The 18,391-nt window shown below is 45.3% G+C and overlaps 1 protein-coding gene across 6 annotated transcripts in view; it reads left to right on the top strand.

Annotated features, from left to right (window-relative positions):
- Positions 1 to 6,779, top strand: part of CRACR2A (calcium release activated channel regulator 2A) — a 129,206-nt gene extending 122,427 nt beyond the window's left edge. For all 6 annotated transcript variants that reach the window (XM_084880327.1, XM_084880323.1, XM_084880324.1 and 3 more), the window contains 2 exons: positions 1,595 to 1,671; positions 3,361 to 6,779. In XM_084880327.1, coding sequence (XP_084736453.1) covers positions 1,595 to 1,671; positions 3,361 to 3,445 — 162 coding nt within the window. In that variant the 3' untranslated portion in view covers positions 3,446 to 6,779. The remainder of the gene's footprint in view (positions 1 to 1,594; positions 1,672 to 3,360) is intronic.
- Positions 6,780 to 18,391: the final 11,612 nt, after the last annotated feature.

Below are 18,391 nucleotides of genomic sequence, written 5' to 3'. Positions count from 1 at the left end.
ATAGTTGTCAGGCACTGTGTGTCCGGGTGTTGTCTGGCCAAGCATTCATCATCTTAGTGTGCTCAATCCAAACAGAGGCTCCTGGCTCAGAGGCTGGGAAAACGAGCACTGATGGTAAGATCTAAGGAAGACGGGCCTGGCAGGGGGTCCTGTGGAGGGCCACCAAACAGCTACATCCACAGTCCCTCACCCTCAATCCCAAAACCCAAAGAGCTCTGAAAACAAAAAGCGGTTTTGATTTCATCTGGCAGAAGCATCTGGCCAGAACTGACATGCAGCTATTTATGGTCTCTGTGTGCCACACTCTGAATGAATATTCAAATGTTTCCCTGAAGACATATTAATATGCTTGGCTACAGGATGCTGTCCCAGACCCACTGAGGGTACTAGGCAATATCGTGTAGACATGCATTATCTTTCCGAAACTCAATGTTTCTGGATTCCAAAATACATCTGGATCCAAGGATTTTGATTAAGGAATTGCAGATCTATATTTTTATCATCCCATTTTCTTCTTCTTCTTTTGTCAGTGAAATAAGAACTGAGGCTCAGAGATATTAAGTGATTTATTCAAAGTATCACACAGGTCCTCAGTGGTGGAGTCTGCACTTGAAGCTGGAAGACAAACTGTGTCTTCTAATCTCAGGTCCTATGCACACTCCCCTCTCACCCCCCTCCGCTACCTCCCCTGAAACCTTCATTCTTCACAGACTGACCAGGAGTCAGGGTCTGACTGAGGCAGGGGTGGCAGGAGTGAAGAGGGTGGAAGACAGAGCTGGGTCTGTGGGGTGTGCAGCAGGAAAGCTGAATTGGAAACAAGCATTTTCACAGCCTTTGATCTGCAGCCACAAAAGAAGTGTCCGCACTCAGCTGCCTGCATCCCACAGGACATCAGCCTCCAGGCTCAGTGCCATTAGCACCGTCATAAGGAAGCAGGACAGCTATAAATGGGAATGATAAATGGAAAACGATGAGCCTTGGCCAAGGGCCCGCTGTGCGTGCAGCCCAGCCTCTGCCTGGTGAAGGGATGGACAGCTGTCCATGCGCAGCACTGACAGCCACCGCTGGAGTGCTAATTACCTGTGGGAAGGAGCATTCCTATGGGAGCCCTCAGTGGCATCTGTCCCTAGGCCATGGCATGCCTGAGTCCCCGGAAAAGTATGCTGCTGGGAGCCCTGCCATTAACTAAAGACAGGGCTGGGGTGGGCAGGCCACTTATATCTTCTCTAGCCTCAGTCTTCCTGCCCATGAAGTGGGAAGAATGTCGCCCATCCTGGCCTCTGAGTCTTACCTGCATCATAGGCCGGTGTGGAAAGGAAATGAGTACTCGCTCTACCAGAGCGTAATTAGAGGGAGTGTGAAGCACTAAGGCAGTTTATGTTTTTGTTGCTTTACAGTTGTTACAACTCACCTGGGAAATGGTTACAGAACTTGCCTGAGAAGGCAGAAATCAACCTCTTTGAGAATGGCGAGGAGGAATTAGAGGGGACTTGGAGAGAAAAGGGGTGTGGGTAGATGCAGACAGAGTGCTCTCCCCTACCCCACGATTCCCTCCAGCTCCCCTCCTTTCATTCTCTCTGTTTCACGATTCTAGGAGAACAATCTGATCTTCTATGAATGCAGTGCCTATTCTGGTCACAATACCAAAGAGTCCCTGCTCCATCTGGCCAGGTAGAGTACAGCTCCACAGAGGGGAGGGGATGATGTGACTGCTTTGCGGGTCTGACAGGGACCACTGCACTCACCACCACCCCCATACCCCCACCTGTGACCTCACTCCCCACCTGCGCCCTCATTGTACTCACCCCCCCTTTCACCCAAAACTCACTGCATTCACCACCACTGCCCACCTTCAACCCCCAACTTCATTGCATTCGCCATCATCCCCCACCTCCCATAAACCTCTGGTCTATTTTCTGTCTGCCTGTGCCTCTGGGCAAGTGGGCTGGTGGCCTGGGCCTTTGGGGGGTGAGGGGGGGTGGCGTTCTAGGGTCAGGGTCAGCCTCTGAAACCAAAAAAGCCAAGAAGGAAGCCTCCCTGCCTGCCACTGGGTCTGCAATCTTCTCTCTTAAAGGCTGCCTTTTCCCCAGGCATTCTTTACTTTTATTTTTATTGCTAACACTATTATAGATGTCCCCCATTTTGCATTCCCCCTTTAGCAGCCCCCCTATCTCCCCAGAACCCATCTGTTGTCTGTGTCCTCTTTTTAAATGCAAATGATCATGGGAAAGGTCTTATCTTAGGTCCCACTAAGCTGGCTCCAGTCTTAGCAGGGATTCCTAGCCAGCCAGCTGGGAGCAAGGAGGGGTTAGGGCTTCTAGGGAGGAAGAGGGGGAGGGAGAGGGGGAGGAGAGGGGGAGGGGGAAAGGGAGGGGGAGGGAGAGTCCCAGAGAGAAGGGCTGTGATGGGAGACCAGAGGCCCCCAAGGTGATGGCATTCCAAGGGCTGGTCCCATGGGAAGACACTTCCATAAACCTCTGCCTACATCAAAACAGAAAATGCCACAACACACAGGGCCCTGTTTTCCACACTTGAACATTCACTCCTTTATCCATCCAGGCACTTATTTTATTCCATCCATGCACCAGCTAACAAACACCTAATAGTACTCATCTGTGCTCAGCATTCATTCCGGGGCATCTAAACACATTTTTATTAAGAGCCCAGAACAATGTCTTTGCCTCGGCGAGGCTGTAGAGTGACGGAACGCCGTGGGGGAAGTTTTAGGCTTTTCTCTGCACTGATTCTCAGAGCAAGTCACTCTGCCTCTGCTCTTTGCCCCTAAGGTAGGAACATCAATTATACCTTCCCTGCCCACTCCCAGGTTGGTGTGAGAATGAAAACAGGTGCTGAAGGTGAAAGCACTTTGACAGTATAAAGAGGGATAAGATACTTAACAGTTTTTAATCCTTCATTTCCCACATGTAACCTGGAGTTGTGGCCCCACGGACAGCCCTTCCACAGAGTTAATAAATACGAAATATATGTTCCGAACCTCTATGTGTTCCGGGGACTGTGATGGGTTGCAGAAATGCAGAGACAGAAGACAGTCTCTGCTCTCAGAAGCTCCTTCAGTGCTGAGGGAGCGACGGGGTTTGAACAGACGGGTCAGAGTGCTGCTGTTGCACTACACCACCTGGAGGATCCGGGAAGGCTTCCTGGAGGAGGTGGGAAGGCAACTAGTGACAGAAAGCTGGCTTTACAAATGACACTCATGTACCTGTACTCCACAGGGGGAGACTTGGAATACTCTCTCTGATGCTCTGGTGAGGTTGCAGTCCTTCACTGTTACCCAGAGGGTCTGTAACCCAAGGACTTAGCAGCTACCCACTAGTGATGCTATCCCTTTCCTCCTTCCAGGATCCTCAAGGAGCAAGAAGACACAGTGAGGGAGGACACCATTCAGGTTGCCCGCCCCGCCAAGAAAAAACCCTGCTGTGGCTGAAGGCACGCCCAGGCCTCCCCCAGGCCTGGCTCACAGGGCCCACCTGAATCCTGCACTTGGCTCCTGCACAGGTGCTCCCGCCATGGCCTGCCCAGACCTTTGTCCTTGAGAGGGACTTGTCTTCCCCAAAGAAAGGGGAGCACCTCCTCTCAGGAGAGCTGCTCTTGGAGCACCTTAGTCTTTCCTCTTCCTTCTTTCTCTAGATCCCAGATGCCCATTCCTTTTCCACCCTCCCCCCACTTCCAGCTTGGCTTCCTGGGGAAAGAAACAGATGGGCTTTCCCAGAGAAGCCACCACGTGCCTTCTCCACTTCCCTTCTTCCCCCCACCCCTTGCCTTTAAGAGCCTCAGAATGCCGTTGCCATGGTAACTGTGCAGGGCCGACTTGCTGCTTCCTGCAGGCCACAGATTCAGCACTTGAGCAATGAATGCCAGGGTGGCTGTTCTGGCTTTGGCTCCTATTCTCTGGATGCCAATGGGACACTCTTGGCATGTGCTTCATGGACCTCAAGGTGCCTGTGTGGTACTAAGGGGAGCAAACCTGGGCACCCACATCCTATTCCCCACCCACATCCTCCACTCCGGGGGGGGTCCAGCTCCTTCCCAGGTTTCAGGGCCCAGCCTCTTTGAGCAGCCACTGGCCCATGGTATTTGCCCTATGGGTTCTCAAGAACAGTGCCTTACAAAGAACCCCCAGCCCTTTCTCCTCACCACCCCCCCAGAGCCAGGACTCTCAGGTGGACTGGGGGTAATAAATGTGTGCCTGGGTTAGGGAGTGGACTTCTTCCTGCTTCACTTTCAGAGATGAAAAGAAAACCAGGGGGAAAAACCCATCTGCTGCTAAACAGAGCGACCATTTCTGGAGGGTATAAATAAACGATAGCTATGTAAAGCTGTTTTCTAAATGTTTCTCAAAATAGCTCTCTGAGAAATCCTACGTGATGACTGACAGGGAAGCGTGACATGCAAGCAGTGAGGCCCAACACCAGGTCTGTCATTACTGACTTAATTTTATTTGATTTGAGAAAGGGAAGAAGCTGTCCTGTTTCTGATGGAAACAGGATGGCAATTGGGATTTATGAGGCAAGCAGGCTCTCCGTGGGGTTTGCTCAGCCACAGATGCATTTGTCCCTGAACACCTGATCCTTGGCTCGGGCTGCATTTTTTCCATTTAGAAGTGGATTCAGGACTTAGAACAGGGTGGGATGACCCCAGAGCCTGGCCTTCTAGCCCATGGGGCAAATACCCACGAACCCTCAGAGGTCCCAAGAGACAGAGGGCAGAAAGTGTCTTGGGGCCTGTGCTGCTCCCTCCTCCAACCTCACTTGAAAAAGTGTGGATCATGAGGACTTCAGAGAAACTCTGAAAAGTCTCAGTCTCCCCTTCTCTCCCATACCTTTTAAACCACCACAGTGATCAAAGTCACCCAGGGACTGGCAGCCTGGCCCTGAGCAGCAGTGCTATCTCCATCCCATTTACATTGCTGTTAGGATCTTGAGCAAGTCACTTCTCTAGACTTCATGTTAATCTGTAGATTAGAGGTTTCAACATCAACCTCATGGGGATAGACAATAAAGCAATGTATGTGAAGTACTTAGCACCATGCCCAGAACAGGAGGTGCTAACAAATAGGGGCTATTACTGTTGGGCTGCTGCCCAGACCCTTTTCCTTGCTTCAGTTTCAGATAAGAACCAACTAACACCAAGTGTTTACCCCCAAACTGGATAAATCCCCTTCCCCCAGTCCATTTACCTGACTGATGAGCTTGTATCTGGCTTTGCCTCAGGGCCTTGCTCTGACTTTGGCTCTCCAGCCAGTGTCTGTAGTCTACCAGTGTCTGTGGTCTGATTCCAGCCTTATAGCCCATTCTCCCTCCCTGTCTATGGTTCTCCAGGACTCAGACAGCAGCTCAGACCTGGTGTTAACTCCTGGATGTTTGCCTAAGAATGACCGGTGCTCCTCACTTGTTGCTGTATTCTGCTTCCTTGTGCTTCTTCTGTGGTCTGCTGCTGCTCTCAGCTTTGAGTTGCCAAACCATGAGCTTTGGCACCAAACCAATGCCCCATTCACTTTCCTTTCATGGACTCTTTGGGGTCTTTTCTGTTTCTCTGTGATACCTTAGCTTTCTTCCACGTCTTCCCATCCTGTACTCTTTCTCTATTCTTCTTTTTTAAATATATTTTTTTTTATTGATTTCAGAGAGGAAGGGGAAGGGAAAGGGAGATAGAAACATCAATTATGAGAGTCATTGATCCGCTGCTTCCTGCACATTCTCTACTGGGGGCGAGCCTGCAACCCGGGCATGTGGCCTGTTTGGGAATCAAATCACAACCTCCTGGTTCACATGTTGATGCTCAAATACTGAGCCACTCTGGGCTCTTTCTTTATTCTTAATACCTCAACCCAGTCTTAGACTCTTCTCCTTCCTACTCTCCCCCTGGCCTACTCCAAGCCACACCTCTATGCTCTATCAAAATGTCTCAGCCCTTTGTTTCTGTCACAAGAGATCACTGCTCCAAAAGATCTTAAACAATTTTCTACTAAGATGTTTGTACAAATGGTGGCTTCAGGGTTATATTTACATTTTAACAAAGAACTCTGAGGGAGACTGAAACTTTAACCCAAGGAATGAATTCTTCGTGGTAGACTATTAAGCATCATAATGGGTCATGTCAAATATTTAAGACAGAGCTGCCTTCTCCTAGACAGCTCTTAAAGACCTCAGTTCTCTCCATGTATTTTGGGGCTCTATTTCTAGGTTCATATATGTTTGTAGTTGTTTATTTCTTTTTTATGAAATAGCCCTTTTATCATAGTAAAGTATCCTTCTTTGTCTTTATAGTAATTTGTATCTAAAATCTATTATTTCTGATATTAGTATAGTCACAACAGTTCTCTGTCAGTTGCTGTTTTGCATGGTGTATTTTTTCCATCTTTTAACTTTCAACCCATTTGTGCCTTTGAGTTTAAAACAATTTTTTTATAGACAGCATATAGTTATTCCTTCTATCTCTGCCTTTTAATTGGCAAGTTTAATCTGTTTACATTTAATGTAATTAGTAAATTAATATTTATGCCTCCCATTTTGCTATTTCTTGTTTATATTTCAATGCCTTTTGTTACTCTATTCCTCCATTACTGCCTTCTTTTGTCTTAAATAGTTGTTTTCTTGTATGCTGTTTTAATTCCCCTTTTTTTCATTTACTATATTTTTTAAACTTATTTTCTTGGTGGTTACCTGGGGTTGCTATTAATATCTCACTTATAATAAAGTAGTTTAGATTAATACCTACTTAATTTCAATGGAACACAAAACTGTTTTTGTATAGCTTTATTCCTCCTTCCTTATGTTGTTATTGTCACAAATTGCATATTTATACATTTTGTTTTCATCAACATAGATTTACAGTTATTTTATGGAGTTGTCTTCTAAATTAAATAAGAAAAAAGGAATTAAAGCAAAAAATACATTTATATCATTTTCTATATTTAATTATGTAATTGCTTTTACCAGTGCCACTTATTTCTTTATATTGATTCAAGTTACTATCTAGTATTCTTTTATTTCAGTCATATTTATTATAGAGACAAACTTTCTCAGTTTTGTTTATCTAGAAATGACTGAATGATAATTGTAACATATAGAAGTTTTGGTTTATAATTCCCCCTACCACTTGCCAACCTTCCCTCTTCCTTCCCCCCTCTGCCCCAATACTTCTTCCCCCACTCATTCAGTACCTCAGTACTTTGATATACCATTCTATTGTTTTTGGCCTCCATGGTTTCTGATGAGAAATCAGCTGTTAATCTAATTGAGGTTCTTTTGATTATAGTGAATTGCTTCTTGCTGCTTTGATATACTTAGTTATGGAACTCTTTAAGTTTATCCTACTTGGAGTTGGTTAAGCTTCTTGGATATGTATATTAATATATTTCATCAAATTTGGGGAGTTTTTGGTCATTACTTTGCTAAATATGTTTTCTGCCCCTTTCTCCCTCTCATTTCCTTCTAGGACTCATATTATGCCCATGTTGGCATGCTCTATGACAGGGGTCCTCAAACTTTTTAAAGTGGGGGCCAGATCACGGTCCCTCAGAGAGCTGGAGGGCCGGACTATATGAACTACTAATTCCTACTGTAATACCTCGGCTGCGCTCACTGCCCAAAAAACCTGGCGGGCCGGATCAGACTCCTCTGCGGGCCGCATGTGGCCCGCGGGCCGTAGTTTGAAGACCCCTGCTCTATGATGTCTCACAGGTTTTGTGGCTCTGTCCAATTTTCTTCATTCTTTTTTCTTTGTGTTCCTCATACCAGATTATCTCAATTGCCTTATCTTCAAGTTCATTGAGCCTTTCTTCTGCCTGCTCAAATATGCTATTGAGATCCTCTAGTGAATTTTTCATTTTCATTATTGTACTTTTCAACTTCAGAATGTCTCTTTGATTCCTTTTTATAATTTCTACTTCTTTGTTGATATTCTGTATTTGAAGAGACATTGTTCTCATACTTTTCTGTAGTTCTTTAGGCATTGTTTCCTTTATGTCTTTGAAAATATTTTTTAAAAGCTGATTTAAAGTTCTAAAGACCTGATATAAAAATCAAGCTCTGCTTTCCACTCCTGCTTTCTTCCTTATATTCCATACTACATACCCAGGACTCTGAGTTTATTTCTTAGCCCTACCTCTAAGCTCCTCACCAGCATATTTCATCTCTTCTTAATTGGAGGAAGAACATGAAACTTAGAAGTCCTTCAGATCTGAGAACCCTTCTCTCCATTTTGAGCTTCTGGGTTCTGTGCTAGATATAAGAAGCCCAAGGAGGTATCCAGTTCCTAGGAAGTGAAGAAGGCCAGACATCCTCAGGCAATTTCTCCTCTTGCCAAGAATCCAGATATTCCACAAAGCTTTGGTCAAAAGGCATAAATGAAGGAAGACTACAAATCAGAAGAAAAAAAAAAAGAAAAAAAGCAGATTAATGACTTCAAAATAATGAAATCACAGCATACAAACATACAAAACCTAAGACTTAAATACTCTGTCATTGAGTGGCCCTGGGAGTACTGCCATCTCTCTTCCTGTCATCTAAGGAATAGAAATTGGTTTATCCAAATTCTAATCAGGTTCAGACAAAATTCATAAGATTTTATATTCTTATCCAGGGGTGTGTATGTTGTGGTGGGGGTATTGATAATGGTTGATAGGTTATAGGACCTTTCTAAACTTCCCCTACTTCCTAAATCTATTAATGTGTCCATTAATAAACATGTTAATTATCAGCAGTAGAAGTAACAAAGAACATTATAACTCTAACCTTGAACACAGGTCAGTGGAGCCAAGTTAATTGAAGTGTCCTACTTAGGAAAAAGAACTTGCTGGAGTTGGAAATTGGGAAACCATCTAGAGGACCTGGAATCAATGTGGAAACTGAGGAGCATTGGCGAGGTGTGTCATTCTTCACCCTGGGGCAAGACTAAGTCAGGTCCAAGTACTGACCCTATCTCAGGGCTGGGACTTGATCAGGGCTTTGGCTCTGATTCAGAAGTGGGACTTACAAGCTCTTGTCATAACATCAGGAGATTCACCTTTCAACAAATGAGGACTCACAGAACCAGTGAGGCCTGTACTATCATAATGAGTTATTGCTTGATCCATCTGACCTATAAAAGTAAATGCTACACACAAAAGCACCACAGTAGTAAGCAAAAATGTCCCAAGAGCATGGATGGAAATAATGAACTTTTTTTTTTTTTAACTTGGAAACAGAAATTGAAACATGTGGACTTCAAGGGGCCTTAGACTGTTTGAGTAATGTGACTATGGAACTAGAATTTATTGAGTATGAGCAGCACTAGGTCAAGGGCAGAGTGTCAGGGGCAATCCAATATCTGGCCCATGAGCTCTTCAGGCCATTCTGTAATGTTAGTGTGCAGTGATTATTTATACACACTGCCCCAAGGGCTCCAATGAGCAAAATGCACTGGATTGAGCCCCTAAGGCAGGAGCATTCACTTCTGTCACCTCATGTTTTACAGAGTGACTGGCAAACAATACTTGCCTAAAGGAGCTCTCAGAGCAGAGCTTCATTTCTCAAGAACAAGACTCACCACTTGGTGAATTCACTCCCCTGGAGCCCCAGGTCCCAAAGGCTGGACATCTGGGCCCATGACCTGGTAGACCCATGGGGCTTGCTTCACTGGTTCAAATGAGTCAAATGTTTTAAAATACTTCTGGCTTTTAAAACAAAGTGTTAAAGAGCATTCTAGTTGCTGCAATTTAATTGCCTTTCAGACAGTGTGATGCCCATCAGAGCATTCCAGCTCATCACCCTCCAGCCTCCCCAGCTGCCTTGAGCAGCAGCAATCCATTACCCACAGGCAGCTCAACAACTTAATTTGACTTAAGCTCCATGCTTCTCCGTATAAAAAGACACTTGCCTGCCCAGTTCTCCTTCTTCCTGGTGTGGAACCAGCCATCTTTTCCCTGGCTGTGCTCTCCACAAATTATTTGACCTTGAGCAAAACCTGGAACTGCATGATACTGTGACCCCCAGCTTCCAAGTCTGTACAATAGTGCTCTCTGCCCAACTGCCCTCACAGGGTAGTGTGAAGGTCAAATTAGAACTCTAGAAGAAAGGACTTAGTCAGCTGAAAATCTGTAGACAAATGTTAATTATTTAATTTGTCCAAGAGACTATACAAAACAAAATTGGAAAAAGAAAGAAAAGCCCACACTTGGTAACTGGGAGAAGCTGAGGCCTCAGGTAAGAGCAGCTCCCATTTCCCTGAGCCAATAAGGACAAGGAGAACTTGCATCCTTTAAAGCTAGAAACTTTTATCTAGGAAAGCTTTGTACCCTCTCACACTGCTTTGGCATTGGACAGGGCCAGCATCACAAATGATAAGGTTCTCACTGGCAGGGCTCTAGTCTCATGTGTATTGTACTTACTGGGGCCTGGTAGGTAATAGACATGAGGCAGTAGATGGGTGGATTTGCTGCCCATCAAGATTTTATATAGCACATTCCTAATTAAATCACCTTTATATTTATAAAACACTCACATTGGGATGATGAAAAAGTTCTGGAGTTGGAGAGTACTGATGGTTGCACACAATATTGTGAATGTATTAATGCCACTGAGTTGTACATTTAAAAATAGTTAAAATTATAAATTTTGTTATGTATATTTTACCTCAATACATTTTTTAAGAAAACAACCTCCATAAACATTTATATTCCTTGAGTGAATGAAGGATGGATTCTCTTCAATGCCCAACAACTAGTATCTAAGATGCTCAATGTTTATCTCAGGTTATATCCAGAGGTGAGGGAGCAGAAAAGTATCCTATGAGTACTTGACGAAACACCTAGAAACCAATAGTGTACATTAATATGCCACAACTAGTCCAGGGCTCTCCTTCCCTGAAGGCCCTCAAGCCAACCTCACCCCACACCCGCTCAACAAGGGAGGGACTCTCAATGCTCCTGGCATCTCTGCCCCTGCCCAACACACACTTCTCTTTAGGAGCTTGGCTTCCCCTGTATATAAGGTCCTGGACAGGATCTTCGCATTCCACATGCCAACAGGAGCACTCGAGGAGGGGCTCAATGAGAGTGTGTTGAATGATAACAAAAAAATGAATGACAAATGTCTTTTGTTGATCCTGTAATTTTGTTGCATTGACTACAGCAGGAAATATATTCATTAGCACCCAAAAATAATTCATTTTTGCAAGATTTATGTTGTAATAATGTTTAGTAAGGAGACTGGGAACCAGCATAGAAGGATGAGTGTGGAAGAGGGACTGGCATATTGCATTCCAAGAGGGCTGACTTTGGTGTTATACTTGTTCTGAGTGACTCAGGATGGCTGGAAATGCAGACAAAGGGGACTTGATTTATCGCAAGGAAGCTTATCCCAGTGAGCATGGTCCAGCAATGAAATGGGCTGCCTCACTGCATAGTGAGCTCTCTGACACTAGAGGTGTTCAAGCAGATGAACTCTTCTTTTGGGAATGCCAGTGAGAAACTAGATACAGTGAATTACAAGGAACCCACCTCCGCTTTCTCTCCTGCTCTCCCCCTACTCTCCCTCCCATTCTTCCTTTTCTTTGTCTTTCTCTCTCTCTATCATCCTCTCCACCTCCCAACCCCCAGCCTGTGCTCTCACATTAGGGATTGGAAAGCACCTGGCCTAAGAGGTTTGGGCTTTACAGCTCCTCTGGCTTGGGGAGGGAAGCAGTGTCCCACCAGCTTCCCACTGTGGGTCTATTTAAATCAGCCTCTCATGTCTGATGGATTTAAAAATATGCTAGAAGTCAGCATCTTAAATACAAGAAACACAAACAAGCAGATGAGGCTGCATTTTCCTTCCTCTGTGTTCATCGCTCTCTCCTTCTCTTCCTCTCTCCCCCCTTTCTTGCCCCCTCCCAGAGTAGTTTTAATTCATAATGGCCATCTCCTCCCTCTCCCTAACTCTGCTCTTCTCTCAGTGGCATGAAATTTGCAGTCTGAGCAATGGCTAAGAAGCCCTGGGGTCTATCCAAGTTCCTTCTCAACTTGGTGGGAGACAAGTATAACTACCTTCATGAGTGCTGGACACCCTTACTCTTAGCTCACTTTCTGCCTAACCACTGGTCTTCTGCATTGACTATTAGTGCAAATGCAGAGCCAGATTGATCCCAGAGCAAGCTCACCAAGCTCCCTCCTGTCACAGATGAGGAAACTGTGGCTCAGGCAGGAGGAGGGACTTGCCAGGGTCTCAGGTCAGTGAACAGCCATACTGGCTCCTGATTGTCTTGGACATCACAGTTGCCTTTCCAATTCTATATGCTTTGCTTTTTGGGAAGGTCGTGTGCTACACCAGTTCCTCTGCCTCTCAATAATCCACCTTTTAGAGTTTCACAGGCTCCCTTCACAGCAGGGTTCCAGTCTATGCCTGGATATGTACTAGGAACTGGTTCTGGGGCCTTGGCCCACTTGGGTTGATCTAACCCAATTTTCTCCTGTAGTGATTCAAGTCATGTTCCCTCTTGTCCCAGAGCATCATTTCTTGGAGACTTGATAGGTAGGCTCTGCAGCATGACCCCCATCTGTGAGTGGCAGCCAGCTGCTGGGTTGCAGTGGTTGAAATCAGGACTGCTTCACCTGAAACAGCAGCACCACCCTGCCCCACATAGCAGAGTGATGTCTAGGTCCTGCACTCAACCTTTGTTGCTCATTGGAATCACTGGGGGTTGAGGGGAGAATAGGGGAATGATTTTTCTTTATCTTAAATAATTTATTTATATTTATCCACTTTTAATTGTTTTATCTATTTTTATTATTTTAAAAAATCTTGCTCTCCCCTCCTACCATAAATTATGATTCAATTATAAGTTAAAAGAGTTTTAAAAAATTGTTTAATATTACCATTATTATCAACAACAATAATGGAATGGAATAACAGAAAGTGAAAAATCTGCTTGTGTGTGAACATTTTCTTGACCTTGGATCTTCCCTGTGTGCCTGTGTCATTGCCCATGCTTTCCCTCTGGATTCTTTAAGGGAATTTCAATGACTTGCCTATGGTCATGCAACAGGTCATTAGTAAAGCAGATGGCTAACAGGGTTCTGGTGGGCCCTCTCAATTACCAGGCCATAGATAGTAGTCACCTGATTCCCTACACTCAGGAGGAAAAGTTGAGGATTAGTACTACACAACACACACACACACACACACACACACACACACTCACACACACATTGATGAAGCCACACACTCTACCCATTTTAATTTTATCCTTGACTCTCTCCCCCATTGTCCTATCACTTATGACTTGAATACATTCCACAAAAGTTGCAATATTTGCCATTACACTATGCCCTTGAAACATAAAAAAGAACCAAAAAAAGAACTCAAAGTCAATGGTGGAGCAATACTAGCAGATGGATAGAGTATGAGAAACTGCAGTATAGAATGGGAAGTGAAACTTTAGCAGGATTAAGTTGCCCCTGGACTTGGAGGGGAAGGACAGGGAGGATGGGTAGAGGCATCCATGTTTTAACAAAGGAATCAATGATGGTCTGAGAAGTGAAATCAAAGGGAAGGCCTTAGGCAAAGATAGAAAGAAAGGAAATAGCTCAACAGTCAGGAGAGAGAAGGGCCCCAGGAGAGTGAGCTGGTTTGGGGACTCAACAGTTCTAGACTTAGGGCTGGAGCAGAGTGTGGGGTGAGGAGTCTGGGGTTGGCTGAAGCTGGGCTTCAAGAGTGAATTGGGGATGAAAGCAGAGAACCCCAAAACTCGAGAGCCACTCTTTTGCATCAGAAAAGTTTCAATGTCACCCTGTAGGGTGACAAGGAGCCTTTAGAGCAGTGGTTCTCAACCTTTCTAATGCCTCGACCCTTTAATACAGTTCCTCATGTTGTGGTGATCCCAACCATAAAATTATTTTTGTTGCTACTTTATAACTGTAATTTTGTTACTGTTAATGAATTACAATGTAAATATCTGTTGTTGTTTTTTTCTGATGGTCTTAGGCTCTACAACAGCAGTTCTCAACCTGTAGAACCCACAGGTGAGTAGGGTCATCTAAGATCATTGGAAAACACAGATATTTACATTACAATTCATAACAGTAGCAAAACTACAGTTCTGAAGTAGCAACAAAAATAATTTTATGGGTAGGAAACCAAGATGGTGGCATAAGTAAGCACCTAACTTGCTGCCTCTTACAACAATTTCAAAACTACAAATAAAAGACAGAATGGACAGCATTCAGAACCACAGAAAGCTGGCTGAATGGAAATTCTACAACTAGTAGTAAAAAGGAAAGCTCATGGAGGATCAGAGGAGTTGCAAAGGGCTGAGGTAAGGAGACACGTGTGCAGAGAGGAAGGGCAGCTAAGTGCCTGATGGCTTTCTCTCACTGGAGGGGGAAGGAAGACCCCGACTGCACTGAACCTCAGTTCTGGGCGAAACCCTGTGGACCCAGGCTCATACAGGGGAGTCTGAACTGTCAGGTAGAGAAAAAGGCACACAGAGACTTAGAGATTCGGGGGAGTTGTGGCAGGCAGGGGTCTGAAGGGAGGCGTGAGCACAAGAGTACACACAGAGAGATTGACTACGGAGGTTCCTGCTGGCTTTTCCTAGAGGAAGGGAGTTGGAAGTTCCTGACTGCACTGAACCCCAGTTCCAGTGAGCCCCTGGGAACCCATGCTTTTACAGGGGGAATCTGGACTGTCAGGCAAAAACTCAGGGAGCCACTGAAGGCAGAGGTCTGGAGGCACACATGCAAGGGCAGGGCTGAGAGGAAGCCAAGAATGTCTGCTCAGCCCTGAGACTCCACTCCATTCAAGCTGAGCACAAAGGCTTTTGCAATTTTGTAAGTCTGGTCCTACAAGGCTGTCTCCAGCACAGAAAGTCTCCCCTAGTAGACACAGCTGATACTCACAGCCAATTGGCCTGGAGGTCAATTCCTCCCAGTGATACCAACAATAATTAAGACTTAACTACAACAAGGCTGTACACACAGTCCACAAGACAAGGAGAGATTATTAAAAGCAGCAATAGAAAACAGTTAGTTACCTACAAGGGAGCACCCATATGATTGTCAGCTTATTTCTCAACAGAAACTTTGCAGGCCAGATGGGAGTGGCAAGAAATATTCAAAGTGATGAATAGCAAGAGCCTTCAAGCAAGATTACTTTACCCAGCAAAGTTATCATTCAGAATGGAAGGTCAGATAAAGAACTTCACAGATAAGAAAAAGCTTAAAGAATTCATCACCATCAAACCAGTATTATATGAAATGGTGAAAGGTATTCTTTAAGAGGAGGAGGAAGAAGAAAAAAGTAAAGATAAAAATTATGAACAACAAATACATATTTATCAACAAGTGAACCTAAAAATCAAGTGAATTAAAAATCTGAGGAACAGAATAAACTGGTGAATATAATAGAATCACAGGCATAGAAAAGGAGTGAACTGATAATTCTCAGGGGGAAAGGAGTATGGGGATTCAGGAAGAGACTGGACAAAAATCGTACACCTATGGATGAGGACTGTGCTAGGGGATGTAAGGGCAGAGGGTGGAATGGGAACCGGGTGGAGGAGAGCTATAAGGGGAAAAAGGAGAAACAATTGTAATGATCTAAACAATAAAGATATATTAAATTTTTTTAAAAAAAGAAAATAATTTTATGGTTGGGGGTCACCACAACATGAGGAACTGTATTAAAGGGCGGCATTAGAAAGGTTGAGAACCACTGCTTTGGAAGGATGTTAACAGGGCAGTGACAGGTCTGCTTTACAATTGTGCCAAAGAGAGTGGAGTGAAAGGAGGGGGTAAGACTGGAGTGTAGCAGTGAGAGTAGCCCAGGTTGTGGGGAAGAGAAGGAAGAAGGAAGAACTCATACCAACCAATCTCAACTCTCAGTGTGGCCTGGATTTGTCTACGGGCCAGGCCATATTGTACCCTTGGCCTTCTCTTTCTGCCTTCCCTCAGTCCAAGGAGTTTCCAGGCTACCCGATGCCTCCCCACCCCATACTTTAAGTCATTACATCTCAAACAATTATTTTTTCCAATTAAATCCAGAACTTTAGGAAAGGGAATTTCTCAGAATAAGGTGGGGACTTAGGGATTATACATTGCAAATCTCAAGCCAAATAAAATTCTATATAATCCACTACTTTGAATTCTCCAGGCCATCATTTCCTCCATGAATAATCAAAGCTCGCTGCAAACTGGGAGGGATTAACAGAAAACCCACAAGTGTAGGCACGTTAGAGTTTTAGAGTCTTTTCCTCAACACCCTCTGTGAATCATTTTCTCTATGTGGAAACTGAGGCTCCTTGAGCATGAGGACCTCCTTTAGAGCAGAGCTGGGAAGCCAGGACTTCTCTGGCCCAGGACCTTTAAGTCTGGGGCTGGAACCACTGTGTTTAGACACAATCATGCAGTTTTCCCACAGCTTCCATCTCTCCCTGGTCCCCTGAACCTGGACACCCGCACAGCCCTACTTGCTCTTCCCTCACCTTCCTCAGAAGCCCACATCTCCAAGACCCACTCTTGAGAAACACTTGGGAGAGACCCATGAAAGGAAATCTAATTAAAGATAACCAATAGGCAATATTAGCAGAGCCAAATTAACTCCCTGCATGGACGAGAGTTACCTAGCCTGGCTAGCTCTCAGCCAGCACTCTTAATTCCATTTCCTGACAGTTATTAAAATGATTTTCCGAGAGATAGTCCCATTTCAGCAGAGTCACGGGCTAATAAAGTGCAGTCAAGCACCCAGAGGAGCCCAGCATCTTGGCCTACACCCCCACCCTTTCCTGTGGCTCCTCATTGTCAAAGCCTCCAGAATTCTCTCTGTTGTCCAGGCAGGAACTTCATTTCCTCCTTGAGCTTTTATTTCGCAGCCTGATCCCTGCCCCTCCAAAAGCCCAGTAACCATTCTACTCCCCTCCACTGAAAAGTCAGGTTCTTCTTGGAAACTTCTGAGTTCAGGTTCATCAAATAAGAGCTGTGGAGCTACAGAGTTAGGAAATCACAGATTCTTCATACTGGCGAGGGGGACTACTGTAAGCTAAACGCCATCATTTCATAAATGAGAGTACTGAGGCCTACGAGGGACAGGCCCCTCAAGGCTACACAGTAGGTCCCCTAGTAGGAGTAGTAGACAGATTGGCAACTGACAGGAGCATCATGGCAGCAAGCCATCATTTGCTCATCGAACCAGTGTTCCCTGAACACCTACAATGGACCAGAACTGAGCTGAACCCTGAAATACAAGCCCAAGTAAGACACAGAACCTGCCCTCCTGGACATCACAGTCAGGGGGATGATAAACACAAAAACAGAGCTGATACCATTCTTGGTAAGTGTGGGCACAGATATCCACTCAGGGGCACAGGGGGACACCCATGAGGCTCAGAGGGGCTAATGTGGGTTAAGTCTGGAGGAGCTCACAGCCTGGTGTGTCAGAGCCTCAACCAGTCATCACAGTTGTTACTACTGTGACAGGTCATCATAGTAGTAACAGCTAACACAGAATGCTGCCCTGGTCCCAGGCATGGCTCGTATTTGACCCTTACCACCTTCCTCTGAGGAAGATCATAGGATTACCACCTATTTACAGGTCAAGGAAACTGAGGCAGGGAGAGGCTAATGACTTGCTCAAGGTTACACAGCCAAGTGTGTGAGAACTGCTCTTTGAACTTGCTCCTCCAGCTCCAGAGTGCACACTCCGCCAAGCCCCGGCTCCTCTGCTCCCAAGTGACTGTGAGTCCTCATTATGACACCATAGGAAGCCTCCTGCCACATGAGCTCTGCACCATGTTTAATGACCTCAGGTCGCCCTGAGCCGGGGCCCTGCTCTGAGTTCCCGCAGCCTCTAATGCAGGTATCCAAGACCACATTCAGAACCATTTCTAAGCAACAGCGGATCACACCTTGAAGCAAGCTCTCCGACCCACTGTGGACAGACACACTCCTAGAGCTGCCTCTCCCTCCCTCCCTGGTTGAGCCCAGAGGCACCTGCACAGTCTTGTTGGGGCCTCGTTTCAGAATTAGAAGCTCCCATTTACCTGCAGCTGTGGGACCATGCACTAGAAGGGTGAGGTACCAGCCATCTCATGCCTCACCTAACACTCCCAACCACCTGGGAGAAAGGTGTTGTCATCCCCGCTGGACAGGGAAGAAATCACACAGGAACAGGGAGTTCCAGGAACTTCATGCAGGACTCAGAGCCTTTGGCAGGAGGCGCCAGGCTTCAATCCCTGGTCTGTTTATTCTCAAGCATTTCAAGGCATCATCTATGACTGTGAAACTGAGCAGTGAGCATGTGCAGTCTGTGTCTTTGGCTTCAAGCATGATGTGCTATCCAACTTAGCTAACCAACCATGGCCAGAAAGCAATTGCCATAATATCAGAAACCCATTAAGCTCCATGAAGTCTCAGAAAGAT

Source organism: Pipistrellus hanaki (genome assembly GCF_964339955.1).
Source record: "Pipistrellus hanaki genome assembly, chromosome: 3".
Classification (NCBI taxonomy): Eukaryota; Metazoa; Chordata; class Mammalia; order Chiroptera; family Vespertilionidae; genus Pipistrellus; species Pipistrellus hanaki.
The sequence above is the reverse complement of the archived record's forward strand: the minus strand, read 5'-3'. Positions and strand labels throughout refer to the sequence as shown.